The 16,630-nt window shown below is 40.2% G+C and overlaps 2 protein-coding genes across 2 annotated transcripts; one reads left to right on the top strand and one right to left on the bottom strand.

Annotated features, from left to right (window-relative positions):
• Nucleotides 1-339: 339 nt before the first annotated feature.
• LOC137274431 (COMM domain-containing protein 6-like) lies at nt 340-10,046 on the bottom strand. The gene is made up of 8 exons (XM_067807605.1): nt 9,996-10,046; nt 9,450-9,508; nt 9,085-9,150; nt 8,055-8,131; nt 7,685-7,796; nt 6,730-6,783; nt 6,251-6,403; nt 340-5,078 (listed from the first exon to the last, which is right to left on the bottom strand). Exons 1-8 carry the CDS (start codon nt 10,024-10,026, stop codon nt 5,028-5,030), a joined length of 603 nt encoding a protein of 200 aa, XP_067663706.1. The 5' UTR covers nt 10,027-10,046; the 3' UTR covers nt 340-5,027.
• Nucleotides 10,047-11,691: 1,645 nt separating this feature from the next.
• Nucleotides 11,692-15,509, top strand: LOC137273077 (bis(monoacylglycero)phosphate synthase CLN5-like). Its single transcript, XM_067805528.1, has 5 exons — nt 11,692-11,780; nt 12,683-12,839; nt 13,257-13,482; nt 14,906-14,995; nt 15,118-15,509. The coding sequence occupies exons 1-5, from the start codon at nt 11,692-11,694 to the stop codon at nt 15,507-15,509; spliced, it is 954 nt and encodes a 317-aa protein (XP_067661629.1).
• Nucleotides 15,510-16,630: the final 1,121 nt, after the last annotated feature.

Genomic DNA, 16,630 nt, shown 5'->3' on the forward strand with positions numbered 1-16,630 from the left:
TGCAAGTTTAAACTACATCTACATCTTAAACAGATGATGAATAGTCTTGTGCCAGAACCTTTCAGTATGCGTCAGCTGCACTTTGGAACTCTCCTCATGATCTGAGATGCTCTCCCTCACTTGACATTTTCAAAACTCATCTCTTTGGGAGATATGCAAACACACTTGAATTGTTGTATGCACTAGGAGTATTCCCATGAGGTGTGGAGATCGGCACTATACAAATGTCCTTATTCTTAGTTTTATAGTCTCAGGTGTACGTACATGGATAGGGAGGTTAAGATACTCTTCTGTACATGTCCAGATGTTTCACCCTGCACACACAACAAAACACCAAGATATTTTGTATAAATATATTTATGGTTGTCATGCATCATCCGCCACAAACATAAGAGGCGATAGCAACAGTTAAAAGTCAACTATTTAGCCACTCCTTGCAAGTAACATTGAACAAAAGCAATAATTCTATGGATATGCAACTTTGTTATTACTATGAGTATGATACACAGAGTAATAGTGCTAGGAAGGGAAACCCAGATACCCAGGATAGGTGGGTAATGTGTTGGACCCGGGTACCTGTCTCAATACCCGGGCCCATTATGACTATGTGACTGATGTAACATGTAACATGTAACATGTAACATGTAACATGTAATGTTATTTTCTCATCACTTGTATTGTCTTAGAATATTTAGACATATTTTACATTCACGTCTTTTGAATATAGAGTCTAAGTAAACTTAGTCTCAGTGTATTTTGTTACACTCCACCACTAGACTCAGTAGTGGAGTGTAACGAAAAGTACTGAGGATAAGTTTACTTAGACTGTTTGAATATAACACATGGTTGTGATATTGAAATACACAAAAATTTAGTGTCAGAGCTGAAAAATACACTGCCATTTCTTGCAAAGTTGACATAGGGAATTAACATAATGGGTGTCTGGGTAGTGAAGAGTAATAGGGGGTGGTTACCTGGTTAGACTATCTGGACCCATCCCATTCCTAGCTAGTAACACCTTTAACCAGAAAGTGAAGCAGTGTCACCTAGTTTAGAAGGGTGTTACTATCTTCACTGAAGCACTCACTGTAATTAAGATGCATATGCATACAATTGTCTCCCTAATGGCTGATAATGAGAAAGCATAACTTGTTTACCTGGTAATACAGGCACCACAACACCACATGTAGAATATGTCTACGTGAAATATATCCCTGTGTAAAAAACAGAACAATGAACAAGTGAATCAAGTGTCAGACCACTGAACATGTGAATGGACAGTTTCTTGTAAATAAATAAAATATATTAATAAACACAGACACTATGTACTATCAAATTTTCAGAACAGATCTTTAGGATTCCACTCATCTTTATGAAATGTGTTAAAATGAAAACATAAATATTCTTCAATGAACTAAAAAAAGGGGATCATTGATAATGAGGGACAGGTAGGGGACGGTGTAGTGTAAGGCAATAACACAAATTCATTAACATTTCCAAAGGTGTATTCTGTATCCCCAATGCTGTTTAGTTACATGAATAAGGGGAGGGGTGGGGCAAGGGTGTGCTGAAAAACAATACCACAATTTCATAAACATTTCCAAAACAATATTTCACATCTCTTTCTTTAGCTACATGAATATCAAAAGTAACTGATATTACTCAGGAATATTACACATAAGAGACTGCTTTGTAATTAGATCTCTTAATGGCCTCAAACTCTGTTGCTAAAGCTGACAAAAACGTAATAACAAGAAAGATCCATCCCAGAGTCTTATTTTCCTTACACTTTCATGTCCATGCATGAAATGTTAAAAGGACTTCCTTTTTACAGTTGAATGTGATGTAACATACTGGTAATATACATCGATCATACCGAATTTGGCTTTACATTTTTCTGAGTTATTTAGCCTTTGAGGGGAATACCATTAAGACGCATGGGCTTACATATGATTGTTGCTAATAAAGATGGGCAAGCCCTCAATACTATCTAACATAAAGCTTTGCAACCTATTTGGCATACACAGAAAAAGATTGGCTTCCTACATGCCTGCCTTTCAAAACCTGTCAATACTGACTATCATACTGTTGTACATATGTATGCTGTCACATTGAAAAACATAAAACTTTCACTACTTGATATGAAGCACAGTATATATTCTCTGCTAGTATATATGAAAGTATATGAAAATGTGACAGCTGGGGTTTACTAGAGAGTCAAAAAACAATCTCATGGTAAAATCCCTGAAATTCAATGCTTTAGAATATATGGGGCTTCTGTCAGATCTGGATACATGTGATACAAATAAAAAGATTGACTATGTATCAGTCTTAGTATAAAAAGCAAACATCATTATGCACACACAGCAAATAAACACTTGTCATGGAATAATAATCAAATATCAAAATGCCTCAAGCAAACAAATAATAGTATATACTACTCAGTTTTAGATAAAGATAATTGGATGTATTAAATATTTAAATAAACATTTCAAACTATGAGGATCAGTTTTCTGTAGCTGTTTACAAAAGACAAAAATATCCAATAAAATTTTCAGAAGTGGAGCAGTATAAAATGTCTTCACCTTTCATATGTACATGTGACTGGTCATGTAACTGTTACAGAAACAGTAAAATATCTCTATCAAATGCTTTGTCTTTCAACTACTTGTATCCCTGACAACCTTTGATGGGGTTGTTCTGAGAGTCTAGGTTGGGGCTGAATGTGTGTATGTGAAGATGTTCTCATGTGAATAGTATTTGACACTGACACTGAACAGTACATTTTCATTGTGTTTGGAGTTGACCTGAGTACACACTCTTAAGCCAGCTGAGTTTCATACCTCAAAGTATTATACACTGGAAGCTGTCTAAACCAGTACTCATGGGGACTGAAGAAATAACCTGGTTTAGACAACATGCCTGATTGTAGGGCTGGTGATAAATGTACAAGTCACAAATGGGACAGATATTTTGTGCCGTTGTTGACAACTTGCTGGATTGGACAGATGCCAGTTTTGACAGCTGCATTGTATTCAGTATTCCTAGCAACATTACAATCATAATGAGTGGCAGCACTATCCACATGGCTAATCCACATTCTGGTGATCAATAGCATAAGCATCTATGCAGCTGGGATATGATAACATCTGTCCACCAAGTCAGCAATCCTGACCACCCGATCACTTAAGTAGTGTCTTACAACAAGCATGGGTTACTGAAGATCAATTCTAACCCAGATCGCCATTGGTTAACCAAGATTGTTCTGTAGTCCACGTTTAACAATATTCCAGCAATATCATGGCAACAAGCTTGTAAAATGCACATCAACCACTGTATATGAGGAAAGGAAAGTGGACCTTCAGCAAGGCAAGCTAACACTTTAGCCTCTGTACTATCCCATCCGCCAAGAAAGCCCTGCATTTATACTCATGGTAAAATTTGAAACACTCGTATTTTGAGACAAGGCCTATTTCTATATGTTTCTATAAGTATGGCAATTAGCGTGTACTAGTCTAAAATGATTTCCCAATACATGTTTAATCATCTTGTGCCCTACTTCAGTGATAAAAATGTGTGTTGAAAATAATCAAGATCATTTATTCCATTTTAGAAAGATAACGTCAAATCAACAAAAAAGTGTTGTCTAAAAAGTATGCACATTTTGTTAAAGAAATGTCAGCACTTTGGTGTATCCACCACGAGCCTGAACCACCTCTCGACAACGCCGTCTCTTTGATACCACCAGATTACGCAGGAACTGCATTGGCAGATTGTTCCATTCGTCTACGACAACCTGTCTGAGTGCCCAAACGTTGGTCAGGGGACGATCCCTCGAGGAAATGCTCCTGCCAATGGCATCCCAGACGTGCTCTATTGGATTAAGATCTGGACTGACACTTGGCCAGTCAAGGGATTCGATGTTGTACTGCCTTTTGAAGTCAGCGAACATCCCCGGACGATGGGGGCAGGCATTGTCATCCTGGTAGAGGTAATCAACGTGAGGATTGGCATGCAAAAACGGCAGGAGAGTGTTCTCAATGATGTCATGACCATACTTCTCTGCATTCATCGTGCCTTGGATGACTTTGATGCCTACTTTCTGGTCATGACAGATGACTGCCCACACCATGACTGACCCACCACCTCCAGCTACTGTTGTCAGTATGTTTTGAGCGTTAAGTGCTGTGTTGGGAAGATGTCTGAGCCGTAAGCGGCCGCCAACAACGTACAGATTGAACCTTGACTCGTCAGACCAAATGACACGTCGCCATGTGCCCAAACCAGACGACAACGCATGTGATTATCAGTCAGTCGGGGCCGTTTCAAGGGATGACGAGCTCGTAAGCTTGTTGTTTGCTGACACCACTGACGGAGTCAATTGGCTGAACAGAATGGTTCCTGACGTGCCATACGAAGTAAACATCTATCATCCCTCAAATTGGTCTTTTTGACACGACCTCTTCCAGCAGCAACCTTGATTTCATCGGTTGTACGATGTTTTTTAAGCAACCTGCTTACAATGCTATGGCAAACATTCACGCGTCTTGCAATCTGACGTAGGGACATGCAACTTTGTCTCATGCCCACGATGTGCCATTTGGTAGCCTCAGTTAACTGATTACGTGCCATTTCAATGAATATCAAACCTACTCACTACTACCCTTGAAACTGATTTTTCAGATATATGACCGTGCACGCATTTTCTGTGCATGCACGTGATAACCAGTCAATGCACGTGCATATGGCTTATCCCCTGAGATGGCCAAATTACCATTTCATGTCACACTGCTACTATAACATTGTGTATATTACACTATTTCTACTTATATCATATCAATTCAGGTGTTGCTTCAAATTTTACTATCAGTATAGATACCTGAAGTAGTATATGGGAAATGCATGATCATGTGTGCAGAAATATGCACTGGTTGCTAATGTAATGATAGACATTTATATCAATATAAAATGGAATTAACTAGCATATTCATCCCTGTCAGTTTGAAAACAGCTGAGGTTAGCATTTGTCAGACTGTCTCCATCAACACTGCCATTTCTTTTAACTGCCGGGAAAAATTCTGAAACAGAATAAAGGCAATGCCTATATGTGTAAACATTTCTGGTACAAGTTTAGACGGAGAATTGTTTCTAACTATATTCAATATTAACTCCTATCATTACTAAACTAGGGTAATGTCAAACTGTAAAAGAAAACATATATACAAACAGCATCTATGAAGAATAATTCATGAAAACAACTTCAGTTGTGTTAGCTGCCAGATAACATGGCAGCCACACCAATGCATTTAGGTTAAAGTTGCTAATATGTTGCCAAATGTGAAATATGCAATTGATACACTTCAAAACATAAAACCATAAAATCCAATTTTACAAAGATAAATGCAGAAATGCATGCCCAGTGTGCAGAAATACCATTTGCAATATGGCTGCCATGACAGCCAGAGTACAGGAGGTATGAGTGGTTTGTACTCCACATCAGTCTACTCATGTTCCAATAAACTACTCACATAGAAAACAGATTATCAGGATCACACGTCTTTGTAAGTATCATACATTAGGTAGAAAAATCACAAACTGTAAGTCTTTTGCAACTCTATGAATGCTGAAAGCACTAGCCTATCCCACTACCCTCCAAGAAACACAGTACAATTCTGAGATTGTGACTGAGTAAGTGGGTGACTGGAAAAAGCTCTATGCCACTTTTATATGAATATTCCAACAACATCAGGAATAACATGTAATGATTTTCCAGTTAATTGAAATAATTGAAGATTGGTTGCACTGACCAAATAGCCAAGTGATCGATCACATTTTCTCAAAATCCAACACAAATGATTTGGGAACTACTGTTTTCGACTTTGAAAAACTTGACAACAGAACATATCTTTGAAGTAGTCAAGGCAGGAAAATGTGTTTAATTCTTAGAAACATGCTTCACTGACAGAATATTTCTTGAAGACTGCAGGAAGCTTATTTTCATGATATAGTAGTCATAACTTTGCAAGTTGCACAATGTTATATGTACCTACAATAAAAATCTGAATACAAAATGTGAAAAATGACGCTAACCAGTTTTATTCAATGACTGCTCGTTGCTCAATTGTGATATTTCAACCGATTCCATACACTAATAATATGTTTGCTTAAAACAGCTAAACACGTCATATAAATAAAATGAATTCACAGTATTTCTAAAAAGTTGCTTATTGTCCAATCTGGTAGCACCTACCCTAAACTGTGTGAGCGTCATCTCCACGGACTGTTTGGTGATGCTGCCACCTGTTTCAGCAATGGTGAGGAGGAGGGTGATGGTGGGTGAGTTGAGGCTCTTGCAGTCATCCGAACTAATGGCCACACCCACTCTCCATTGCAGGTTCAGCAGCTTGGTTATCAAGGAAGCAAAGGGACAGAGTGAGTCAGTTGTGACTGTGAGTGAGCAAGTTTTGTTTTCTCCACTTTTAGCAATATTCAAGCAAAATCATGGCTGGGGACACCTGAAATGGACTTCACAAATTGTCCCCATGTGAGGAATCGAACGTAGGTCTTCGACAAACGCTGTAACCACTAGCTTACCTCACTGCCCAAGTTTGATTCAAGACTGCAAACAGAGTTGCTAACATAGGCATCAAATCCACAAACAAAACCGTTGTCAGATCATCTGCATATCACCTGTCACCAAGATAAGCAATGATTGTATATGATACTAACCTGTCCCACATTCAGGCATTGCAATTGTGATGTTGTTCCCATGAGTTGTCTCCCCTGACAAAGAAATATAGGTGTGTTAGTGTGAAAGATTGTGGTTGGTTTTATGTGGTTAGAAGCAATAATCCAGTAATATCATGGTGGGGATATCAGAAGTGAACTTCACACTTTGTACCATGACAGGAATTGAACCCATATTGTCAGTGTCGGTAGTGAACACTTTAACCACCAGGCCATCCCGCCACCTGTACTGATAGTGCTTAGCTGTGCAAGAACCCATGGAGGAAAACTTGACAAGAAAAGATCAGGGCTAGAGATGGTCTTCAGCAAACCATGTGTGGTAGTGGCAACAGTGTCACTGAGTGGTCAGGCTTGCTGACTTGGTTGACACAAGCCGCTAGAATTTTGTGGCTGTGGCATTGTACAACATACAAATCAAAATGTTTCATTTAGCTCTGTAAATCCGTGTGGTTTTACTCATCTGGACTAAAACTGGTTTTGTAGAGCTGTCCTACTGCTCCAGATTGACAAGGCTAGCACTCAAGAGTGAGTGAGAGAGTTTCGTTTAATGCAGCACTCAGCAATATTCCAGCCATATGGCAGCAGTCTGTAAAATAATGACGACTAAACCAGACAATTCAATGATCAACAGTGTGAGCATCGATCTCCACAACTGGTAACTGATGACGTGTCACTCAAGTCAGCAAACCTGACCACTTGACCCTGTTGTTGCCTCTATTGAAAATCAATTCTAACCCAGATCTTCACGGGTGGTGAAGAAGGGCTCGTCATATTCACTCAGTTCTTAGTGCAAGGTAAGAGCCAACACTTTCTGTGAATATCTTTCAGTATGATGTGGCCTGTCACAATGTGTAAAGATTTTGTCAGTCTTTTCAATTAGAGCTGCAGGATTTGTGCAAATCAAGTAAGTAGGACCCTACAGTCAAGTTGCCATTACCTGCTCCCTCCAGGTGTGTACCAGTGTGTCCAAAACATCCCTTGTGAAAATATCTGATGACATCAGCTGATTTTTAAATTCCTCCTCATCCAGCTTTAATGAAGCAGCCGATCTGAAAACCAAACAAGATGTAAAAACTAAGATAACAAAACAGCAGTCAGAAGGAGGGATCAATATCATCATCATCATCATCATCATCATCATCATCATCATCATCACCAACAACATCATCATCACTACCATCACATCCTTATCATCACCATCACACCCAACGTCATCATCAACACATCCAAAACATCATTATCACCACCACCTCTCCCAGTGTTATCATCATCATCATCATCATCATCCCATTTATCAGGCAACTTACCGAAGTATATAGGTGACAGCATTCACGACACTGGCCACTGAGACCTTGGTTGGGCTTGCTGAGGAGACTTCAAGTAGCTGTAAGAATCAAGAACATGTCACGCTATGAACATGTACCACCTGAACACTCAGTGTATTTATATATGTTATACATCACATTACCATTCCAACAGTGAGAATGATACACATTGTTTTATTATATGTCATATAAATTCATACCAGTCAAAAGCAAGTGTTTCCAAAAAGTCAGCTCTTATTCTAGATGTTTTCATGTTATATTTTTTATGTAAACGGTTTCCTTGTGGAATAAATCTTTCATTTTTTCCACCCAAATAATACATTTTTTGTACATTTGAGGTATTTTGCATTTCTTCTCAATTAAATATCTCTCTTCTTTTTTCTTAATTCAATTTTGTAAGGCAATTTTGAAAGTACACTGATGCATAGAAATAAATGGTCTTTGAACCACGCAATCAAAATGCTTGGGTCTGAGGCCAGCTTAAAACCACTCAGACCCACAGCTTTTGTTTTCTGCAAGTCCTTATGGTCTTGTTTGCTGGGAATCACTTACACTGTAGGTAAAATATATGGCCTACATATTTTGATCATGACCCACAACTTTTTATGATACGGGGTCCTTACTGCCTGCAGCTAATTAGGGTTAAGGCAAACACTGCTTATGTGATTTCCCTTTGGTTCAACAGTCTATGTTTCACTTGCCAACAAACATTGTCCTCTTTTGTTATTGCTATTCCAAATCATGTGCAAAATGAACCTGCATGGCATATTGAACTTAAGCTGCAAGATGCCATCTGTTTTAGAAAACATACGTTGTCAACTGTCTGTGTGGTATGTCATCTGTCAGGAATCACCATCTCAGACCCATCTCAGACCCATTGTTGTTTTCTTACTACTTACTTGCTACAAATTGAGTACTAGTATGTTTGATGGAAATCAATCCAGCATGTATAGCCACAAAATCTGAGCAGTTGAAAAACAGTGAGTATTTGAAGAGATGAATTGGGGGCTACCTGTGTATACTTCTCTGTCTTTACTGGACCAGTCTTGTACTGCAGAAATGTCGCAACATCCTGGCACTAAAAACATGCAGCAATAGGGAATGAATTGTAAAGGGTCAACCAAGATCTTTAGTAAAAAGATAATTTGACCTTATTTGAAGTACTTGAAGGAATCATCAAATGAGACTAACTGCTGACATCATTTGAATCCTCTCTCAATTTTGATTGGTAAGAGATGTAATTTGGGTACAATCCTGAATACAAGTTTAATCAGTGTACTGCTTATTCACCACAGAGGGAGGGAGTAGGGCAGAAGAGTGTCGCAAAGAGTTATATACATGTATACTTGTATAACAGTAATTCTATTATTTACTCACAATCTGTGCAAGCATATCTTGTGGAAGCTGACTCGCATCTGTAATTGCTTCTTGGAAACCTGTATATAAATATCAGTGACATGATTAACTGTTACAAATATAATATTTTTTTCTTCATTATAGTTAATTTCTGAAATATTACTGCTTTACAAGGTGTTTTGTCTGGAAAGTTAATGCAGAAGTTGTAACTGTATGAGTTTCTTGGTCATACCGGAGGCAACACGTCAAAGTGTGGACGGTTTAAACGGTTTAGGGTCGCCGACCACACACATACGTATACAGCCTACTTCTACAAACTATAATGGTTTATGGAGGATACATTTGGCCATGAAAGACGTTTAATTTGATGAGAATAACAACAACAGAGCTCTACATATTCCTGGCGAGTGATAGTGTTGATTATGTTGAGACCTACTGCTACCCTCCAAATAATAATCTTGCAACTCAGAGAACAAGTTGAAAGTGTTTTTACAAGATATAACTTCGTGCATTAATGTATCTGCGTTTCTATTTCTACTAGGAAATGTTTGACGGTTTCATCAGCACCTTGCGGCAAGTTTTGCCATAGAGCCGCCATGTTGTTTAGTCACGTGACACCGGTTACAAAATCACGTGATTCGTGTCACGATTCCAAACGGAACCTCAGCAAGTGATTACGTTTGCTTGTATCTGGGATGGATACGGTTAGTTTATTACGACACACATATGAGATCGCTATATTTGAAAGAGGATGGACTTGACGACTATTCATCATTCAAACACCAAATGAAACGTCATACAAGACGTTTAGCTGGTTGAACTTCGTTCAGCCGAAAAGTAAGGGTTCAATTCACGGGGTGAAGTATGTACAATGTAAAACATACCCCCCACCCCACCCCCACCCACGCTAAAATTTATGTATATATACAGAATAAAGTTTTCAGCTTTTATAGTCGAGGCTACCAGTCGTTGTGTGCATTGATCTACTCAAATTAGATTCATTGTATGGATGCAACGTTTTCAAACGTTTCAAGAGTGATCAACTCCATTACTCCATTTTTTTCGTAAAAGGCAAATTGTTTTGCAGTTACGACTTTCGACAGACACACTGACATTCCAGGACCGACACCTTATCAAATCTATGTGACACGAAAGTGTATGTCAAGTCAGACACAAGAAGATGCATGCAACTACAAGTATAGTCCCTGATAGGTGACCTAACATACATATCAGATTGGTTTATCGCAACCATAACACAAACGTATTTAGTTCATGCTCTTATGATAGAGGGGGCAGTGGGTTAGTCGACACTGGTTAGAGCGATGGCTCGTCACGCTGAAGACCCGAGTTTCATACGCCGCGTGGTTACAATGCGTGAGGATGATTTCTGGTGTCGCCCGTCCTGATATTGCTGGAATACTGCTGAAAGCGACATAAAATCTAACCCACTCACTCACCCACTCACTCACTCACTCACTCACTCACCCACACACTCAGAGCAGTAACTATTATTCTCTGTTGATTTGTGAGTAATGAATGAGGTTCGCTTTATTGCGTTAAGCGCCTCATGTATGAAGATTACCATTCTTCAACAAAATGATGACAAAGGCTCAATAAATATGGACAAAGAGCAGGAGGCATGGACATTAAAGTAGTCATGTGACATCATTTGCATATGTTTGGCCCCGGTGACACAAACGTAGGTATGATACATCAATGCAGACAGCCTCAATTAATCAAAGACCTGGGCCCTTATTCTCGAAACGTTCGTGGCCCTAAGAAGTCTTAACATTGATCGTAGCCAATGTGTTAAGAATGGGCTTATGAAGGGCTACGATAGTTTCGAGAATAACTAGTCAGGATGCCGATCCATGAAGCGTTCGTAGCGTTTCGACCTATTGTAAAACTCTACTTTATCATAGACTCACGAATGGCAAATAGCTCCAAAGGTTCTGTGGATCAAGCCCCAGTACTAGAATCAATACTTTATTGAGAAAGTGTAATGCCAAATGTAACACATGATACATTTGACCATGGCTAATTGGCATCGGGTATTCATGATCGGTAACTAATTAATAACCACCTTTCACCTGTATGTTAATATACTTAATTAAATCACTGCGGGTATTCACATAAATGAATTAGAGATGACTTTTCTAAATATGAAAGAGTATCCAGGAGGTCCTTCAGCTGAATCATATTTAATATTTTAACAATGTGACATTTTCACACACACACAACGCTGGATCGTGCGACCGAAAACATGTATTCAGTGATCTTTGTCATGACAACAATCATCATCTGTCTGTCACAAGCATGTGCCCAAGAACACAAGTGGCCCGTTGAGCATCGGTAAGTGACACGTTCCCCCTTGTTTTGTGCTTTTGTGATGTAATGAAAACTTTCAGCAATTTCCCAGCTTATCGATATCGATCAGGACCTTTAATACTGCGCCTTTCTATTAAAAAGGTAAAGTTTTAGGATGGGTATGTGTCATTAAGCGACAAGTAAAACATGTTTAGAACACGAGTGGCCAATTGAATTGCATTGTGTTTTACGCCGCGTCCCTAAAACGCAGTGACACACACACACACACACACACACACACACACACACACACACATACACACACATACACACACACACACACACACTTCATCACTGGGTGTCCATCACAATCGCACATTGTATTTTCAATCCCAACTCCCTGGCGATCATAGAACTCTTGGTGCCTACAAGTCGCACCGACTTAATGTGGCCTTCCCATTATTAGAAGGTACCCTTTCGTAGCTAGGTGGACTGGGACACATAGTCACAGTACTTCGTCCAAGTTTACTGCACGTTGCTGAACCCGCAACTAGGTGTATGCACGTGTTCATGATGCCACCATCTGGTCATCTACCAACGGATTCGTGGGTTCTTTTAAGTGCACAGGGTTGTGTACTGTACAGTAGGAGTTATGACAACACTGAAGGAGTCTGCACACAAAGTTGGCTCCGTGTTTTTACACTCGGTCACAGTTGGGTTCGACCCCGGCAGCCCCGAGCTCGCTGGGTGTCTAGTCTGACGCCTGAGACAGCTCGCCCATCGCGCCCCCAAATTGATATATCCTATAAACGCGTAGTAAAACTAAATTCAGACACATCTATTTCCCTCATATGACACCAGATGCACAACATCTAAATTATATTTGTTATTTCTTTGCAAGAAATACTGTTGAAACAGCTCACTAACTCACTCACTTCGTGTTGCAGGCGGGTCTCTCACCGACCACCGTTAGATCCGAGATGTCAGAAACCCAACCCACCTTTCTGCGTGAATGGTATCAGCATGCCGAGGTTCTCCGATAATGACCGAGTAGAAATATTTCACATGTATGCCGATCTGACGCCGAACATGCACTTGCCTGATGTAAGAATACCAGTGTTAGATTTGGGTTGGAGTGATCATCAGAGAAGACGTTGGTATTTGATTAGGTATTCATCATGTTCAGACCTTGGGGATTCAAAAGTATGGGACAAGGAAAGTGTTTAGGATCTAAACACATTTTGAGGACTGACAAATAATATTTGTTTCCTCATGTGTCTCTTCTTCGGGCTGGTTCGGCTGCATCCTTCGGAGGGATACGGGTTCGATTCCCCATACATAAACCCATTTTAGTGGCCCCAATTTGATATAAGTAATAATTTTGAAAAACAAAAAAACACTGCGACATCGGTGGTGGGCGGGGTTACATCCGTGTTATCATTTCCGAGCAGAACGGAAGATATATCAAACTGTTCCGCTTGAATGAAATATATGAAAAATTGCATGTTTTATCTTTGTCAGTTTCCGAAGCACGTAGCCGTAGGTTTCCGTCACGTCAACACCAACACCAACTACACCATGGACTGGTATGGTTTGAACCTCATCGGTAAATGTTCTTTCGCTACAGTCCTCGAAGACGACAGTCTTCTCTGGTGCAATCAAGGCGGCTTCTGTCTGACGGATGCAATCAGAGACAAGTTCCTGCCCGAAAACAACGGGCATATGTCTCTACTAGGGACCATGACAGGTAGGAACACATAAAAGTGGCAAGTGTCTCTCATATTAAACATGACAGGTAGGAACACATAGAAGTGGCAGGTGTCTCTCATATCAAACATGACAGGTAGGAACACATGGAATTGATAGATGTCTCTCATATCAAACATGACAGATAGGAACACATAGAAGTGGCAGGTGTCTCTCATATCAAACATGACAGGTAGGAACACACAGAAGTGAAAGATGTCTCTCATATCAAACATGACAGGTAGGAACACAAAGAAGTGACAGATGTCTCTCATATCAAACATGACAGATAGGAACACATAGAAGCGGCAGGTGTCTCTAATATCAAACATGACAGGTAGGAACACATAGAAGTGGCAGGTGTCTCTCATATCAAACATGACAGGTAGGAACACATAGAAGTGACAGATGTCTCTCATATCAAACATGACAGGTAGGAACACATAGAAGTGACAGATGTCTCTCATATCAAACATGACAGATAGGAACACATAGAAGCGGCAGGTGTCTCTCATATCAAACATGACAGGTAGGAACACATAGAAGTGGCAGGTGTCTCTCATATCAAACATGACAGGTAGGAACACACAGAAGTGACGGATGTCTCTCATATCAAACATGACAGATAGGAACACATAGAAGTGACAGATGTCTCTCATATCAAACATGACAGATAGGAACACATAGAAGTGACAGATGTCTCTCATATCAAACATGACAGATAGGAACACATAGAAGTGACAGATGTCTCTAATATCAAACATGACAGATAGGAACACTTAGAAGTGACAGATGTCTCTCATATCAAACATGACAGATAGGAACACATAGAAGTGGAACATAGGAACAGACTGACAGATGTCTCTCATAGCAACCTTCGCAGGTAGGAACAGACTGACATGTGTCTCTCGTAGCAACCATGACAGGTAGGAACTCGCTGACAGATGTCTGTCATGGCAGCCATGACAGGTAGCAACAGACTGACAGATGTCTCTCATCACAGACACGGCAGGTAGGTACTGTACTTCGTTATTCTGAAACTTTGTTTAACACCACAATCAGCAATGTCCCACCTTCATGACGGCGGTCTGTAAATGATTAGGTCTGGACCTGCCATCAGTGATCAACACCAAGAGCGCCGGACTGCGTAACAATGATACGATGACATGCATCAGCTGACCACCCGTTAGTCGCCTCAAATGACAAGCATAGGTTGCTGAAAACAACTCAAATCCGGATCTTCATTGATCGTTATCCCAGAAAATTACTGTCACACGTTAATGGTCGTTTCGGGGCCGTGGTATATCCATGTTTATCCACATCCGGGTTCGAGTCCCCACATGGGTACAATGCGTGAAGCCCATTATATTGCTGGAATATTGCTAAAAGCGGCGTAAAACCATACTCACTATTCGTCGTTTCAGGGGGCCAGTTTAACAAGTATGCTGACTGGCTGGAGCATGAAAATGATACAAACATTGATTGTGGAGGCAGCACTGTCCTTGACCCTACAGGTAAGGCTCTCCTCGAAAATCAGGTCGCTTTCGGTAATATCTTTACATGCTCACTCATAATATATATCCGCATAGGTTGATTTCTTCCGATAATCCAACCGACATCATTGTACTATTTACAGGTTCAACATTCTGGTTTCGTTCCAACGACTGTGGCAGTTTCATAAACAGAACTTACCACGCTATGGCGGATTTAGGAGTCACATTCATAAAGGGCGTCACTGCAAACTATACAATGATGGCCAGTCGAGGACCGGAACCGACGTTTCTCGGAAACACTTCGGTAATCTTCGGCTCGGGACGGGATGACGCGTTGGCCAAGAACATCACTGACTTCTACCGCCTATTTAACAACACGTTCGGTGGATTCAATTCTGCGAAAAATCTGCAAATTGCGCAGACGTATGCCGCAACTCACGGAGGTTTATACATTCATATCAACTCCGAATACTGGTTTGCACCCCTTGTTAAACCTTTTCTTAGCATTATACAGTTAGCTCTCTATTTCCCATAAAGCGACCGCTTGGGTGGTCGAATTAATAGACCGTCTGCCTGGAGAGCGGAAGGTTGAGTTTCGAGACAACCTTCGTCATACCAAAAGACGTCACAAGATTGTTTGATATTTGTTGTTCTCTGCCTGTCGCTCGGCATTGAGGGAACAGAACAAGGACTGGGCTAACACTGTATAACAGGAATTTGTCAATTCGCGCATAACACCTTGGTATTGTGTAGAGTAGAAGGTATTGTATGTTCTACAGTAAGGTAGTATGGTGTTTGTATGTAGGGTGTTTCTGTTGTTTGTTCTGGCCGAATGGGTAGGCCCAAATGTTTTTTGTTTTACTTTTATTCATTCATTTAAAGACTTTTGATGCTATAATGTCAAACGCAGTGTACGGGTGTAAGACATTGATAATTCACAATAGAATCGTTTTGGGTGTAGTAATGTAATAACTTACAGTTGATTATTGTTCGACATGCCACGAGAACATGTATTTTGTTATGTCATTATCTGTTTTGTTCATAGGTACTCTTTTTGGTTATAGTATCATACTCTGAGATATTTTCACAAATGAATTGTACTTTGTGTGTGTGGAGAGGGGCGGTCGGTTGTGGTGGTTCTCAATCTCGATGGAGATACATTATTCTGGCGTTATTCTTCGTTTATACACACTTGAGTGTTAACATCTTCTGTGATTATAAAACCTGTCATGTACATGACTGTGTTCTTAGTTGTATTATTGAAATGATCGCGTGTTGATGTAGCGTTGAAATGTCTCTGATCATGAATGAGTGAGCTTGAACATTGCTACAACCGGGGAAGATCCGGGTTAAAATTCATCTTCAGAAACCTATGCTTGTTGAGTAACGGGATCGGGTGGTCAAACTCGGAGACTTTGTTGACACGTCATCGAATCCGAATTGATCAATACTCATGCTGTTGATCACTGGGTTGTCTGGTGAAGATTCCACTGTTTACGTGTGGCGTAAAACTAAACTCACTCACTAACATTGCTACATGCGGCATGGTAGGTACATCACGGCACGTCAGCACAATGTGCTGAACCCATGGATTTGCTGAACTCAAGAACCCATTGGGATTCAGAGCACGATTGGAAGGCCGTGATAGAGGAGTGC

This window comes from Haliotis asinina, chromosome 2, assembly GCF_037392515.1.
Source record: "Haliotis asinina isolate JCU_RB_2024 chromosome 2, JCU_Hal_asi_v2, whole genome shotgun sequence".
Taxonomy (NCBI): Eukaryota; Metazoa; Mollusca; class Gastropoda; order Lepetellida; family Haliotidae; genus Haliotis; species Haliotis asinina.

Excerpts from the sequence above, each read along its gene's own strand:
- LOC137274431 (XM_067807605.1), bottom strand. The coding sequence starts at position 10,026 with ATGGCGGCTCTATGGCAAAACTTGCCGCAAG. Across the intron at positions 9,151-9,449 it reads AAGATATGCTTGCACAGATT|TGCCAGGATGTTGCGACATT; the intron begins GTGAGTAAATAA and ends GCATGTTTTTAG. Across the intron at positions 8,132-9,084 it reads AGACAGAGAAGTATACACAG|CTACTTGAAGTCTCCTCAGC; the intron begins GTAGCCCCCAAT and ends TGATTCTTACAG.
- LOC137273077 (XM_067805528.1), top strand. The coding sequence starts at position 11,692 with ATGTATTCAGTGATCTTTGTCATGACAACAATCATCATCTGTCTGTCA. Across the intron at positions 11,781-12,682 it reads AAGTGGCCCGTTGAGCATCG|GCGGGTCTCTCACCGACCAC; the intron begins GTAAGTGACACG and ends TTCGTGTTGCAG. Across the intron at positions 12,840-13,256 it reads CGAACATGCACTTGCCTGAT|TTTCCGAAGCACGTAGCCGT; the intron begins GTAAGAATACCA and ends TATCTTTGTCAG.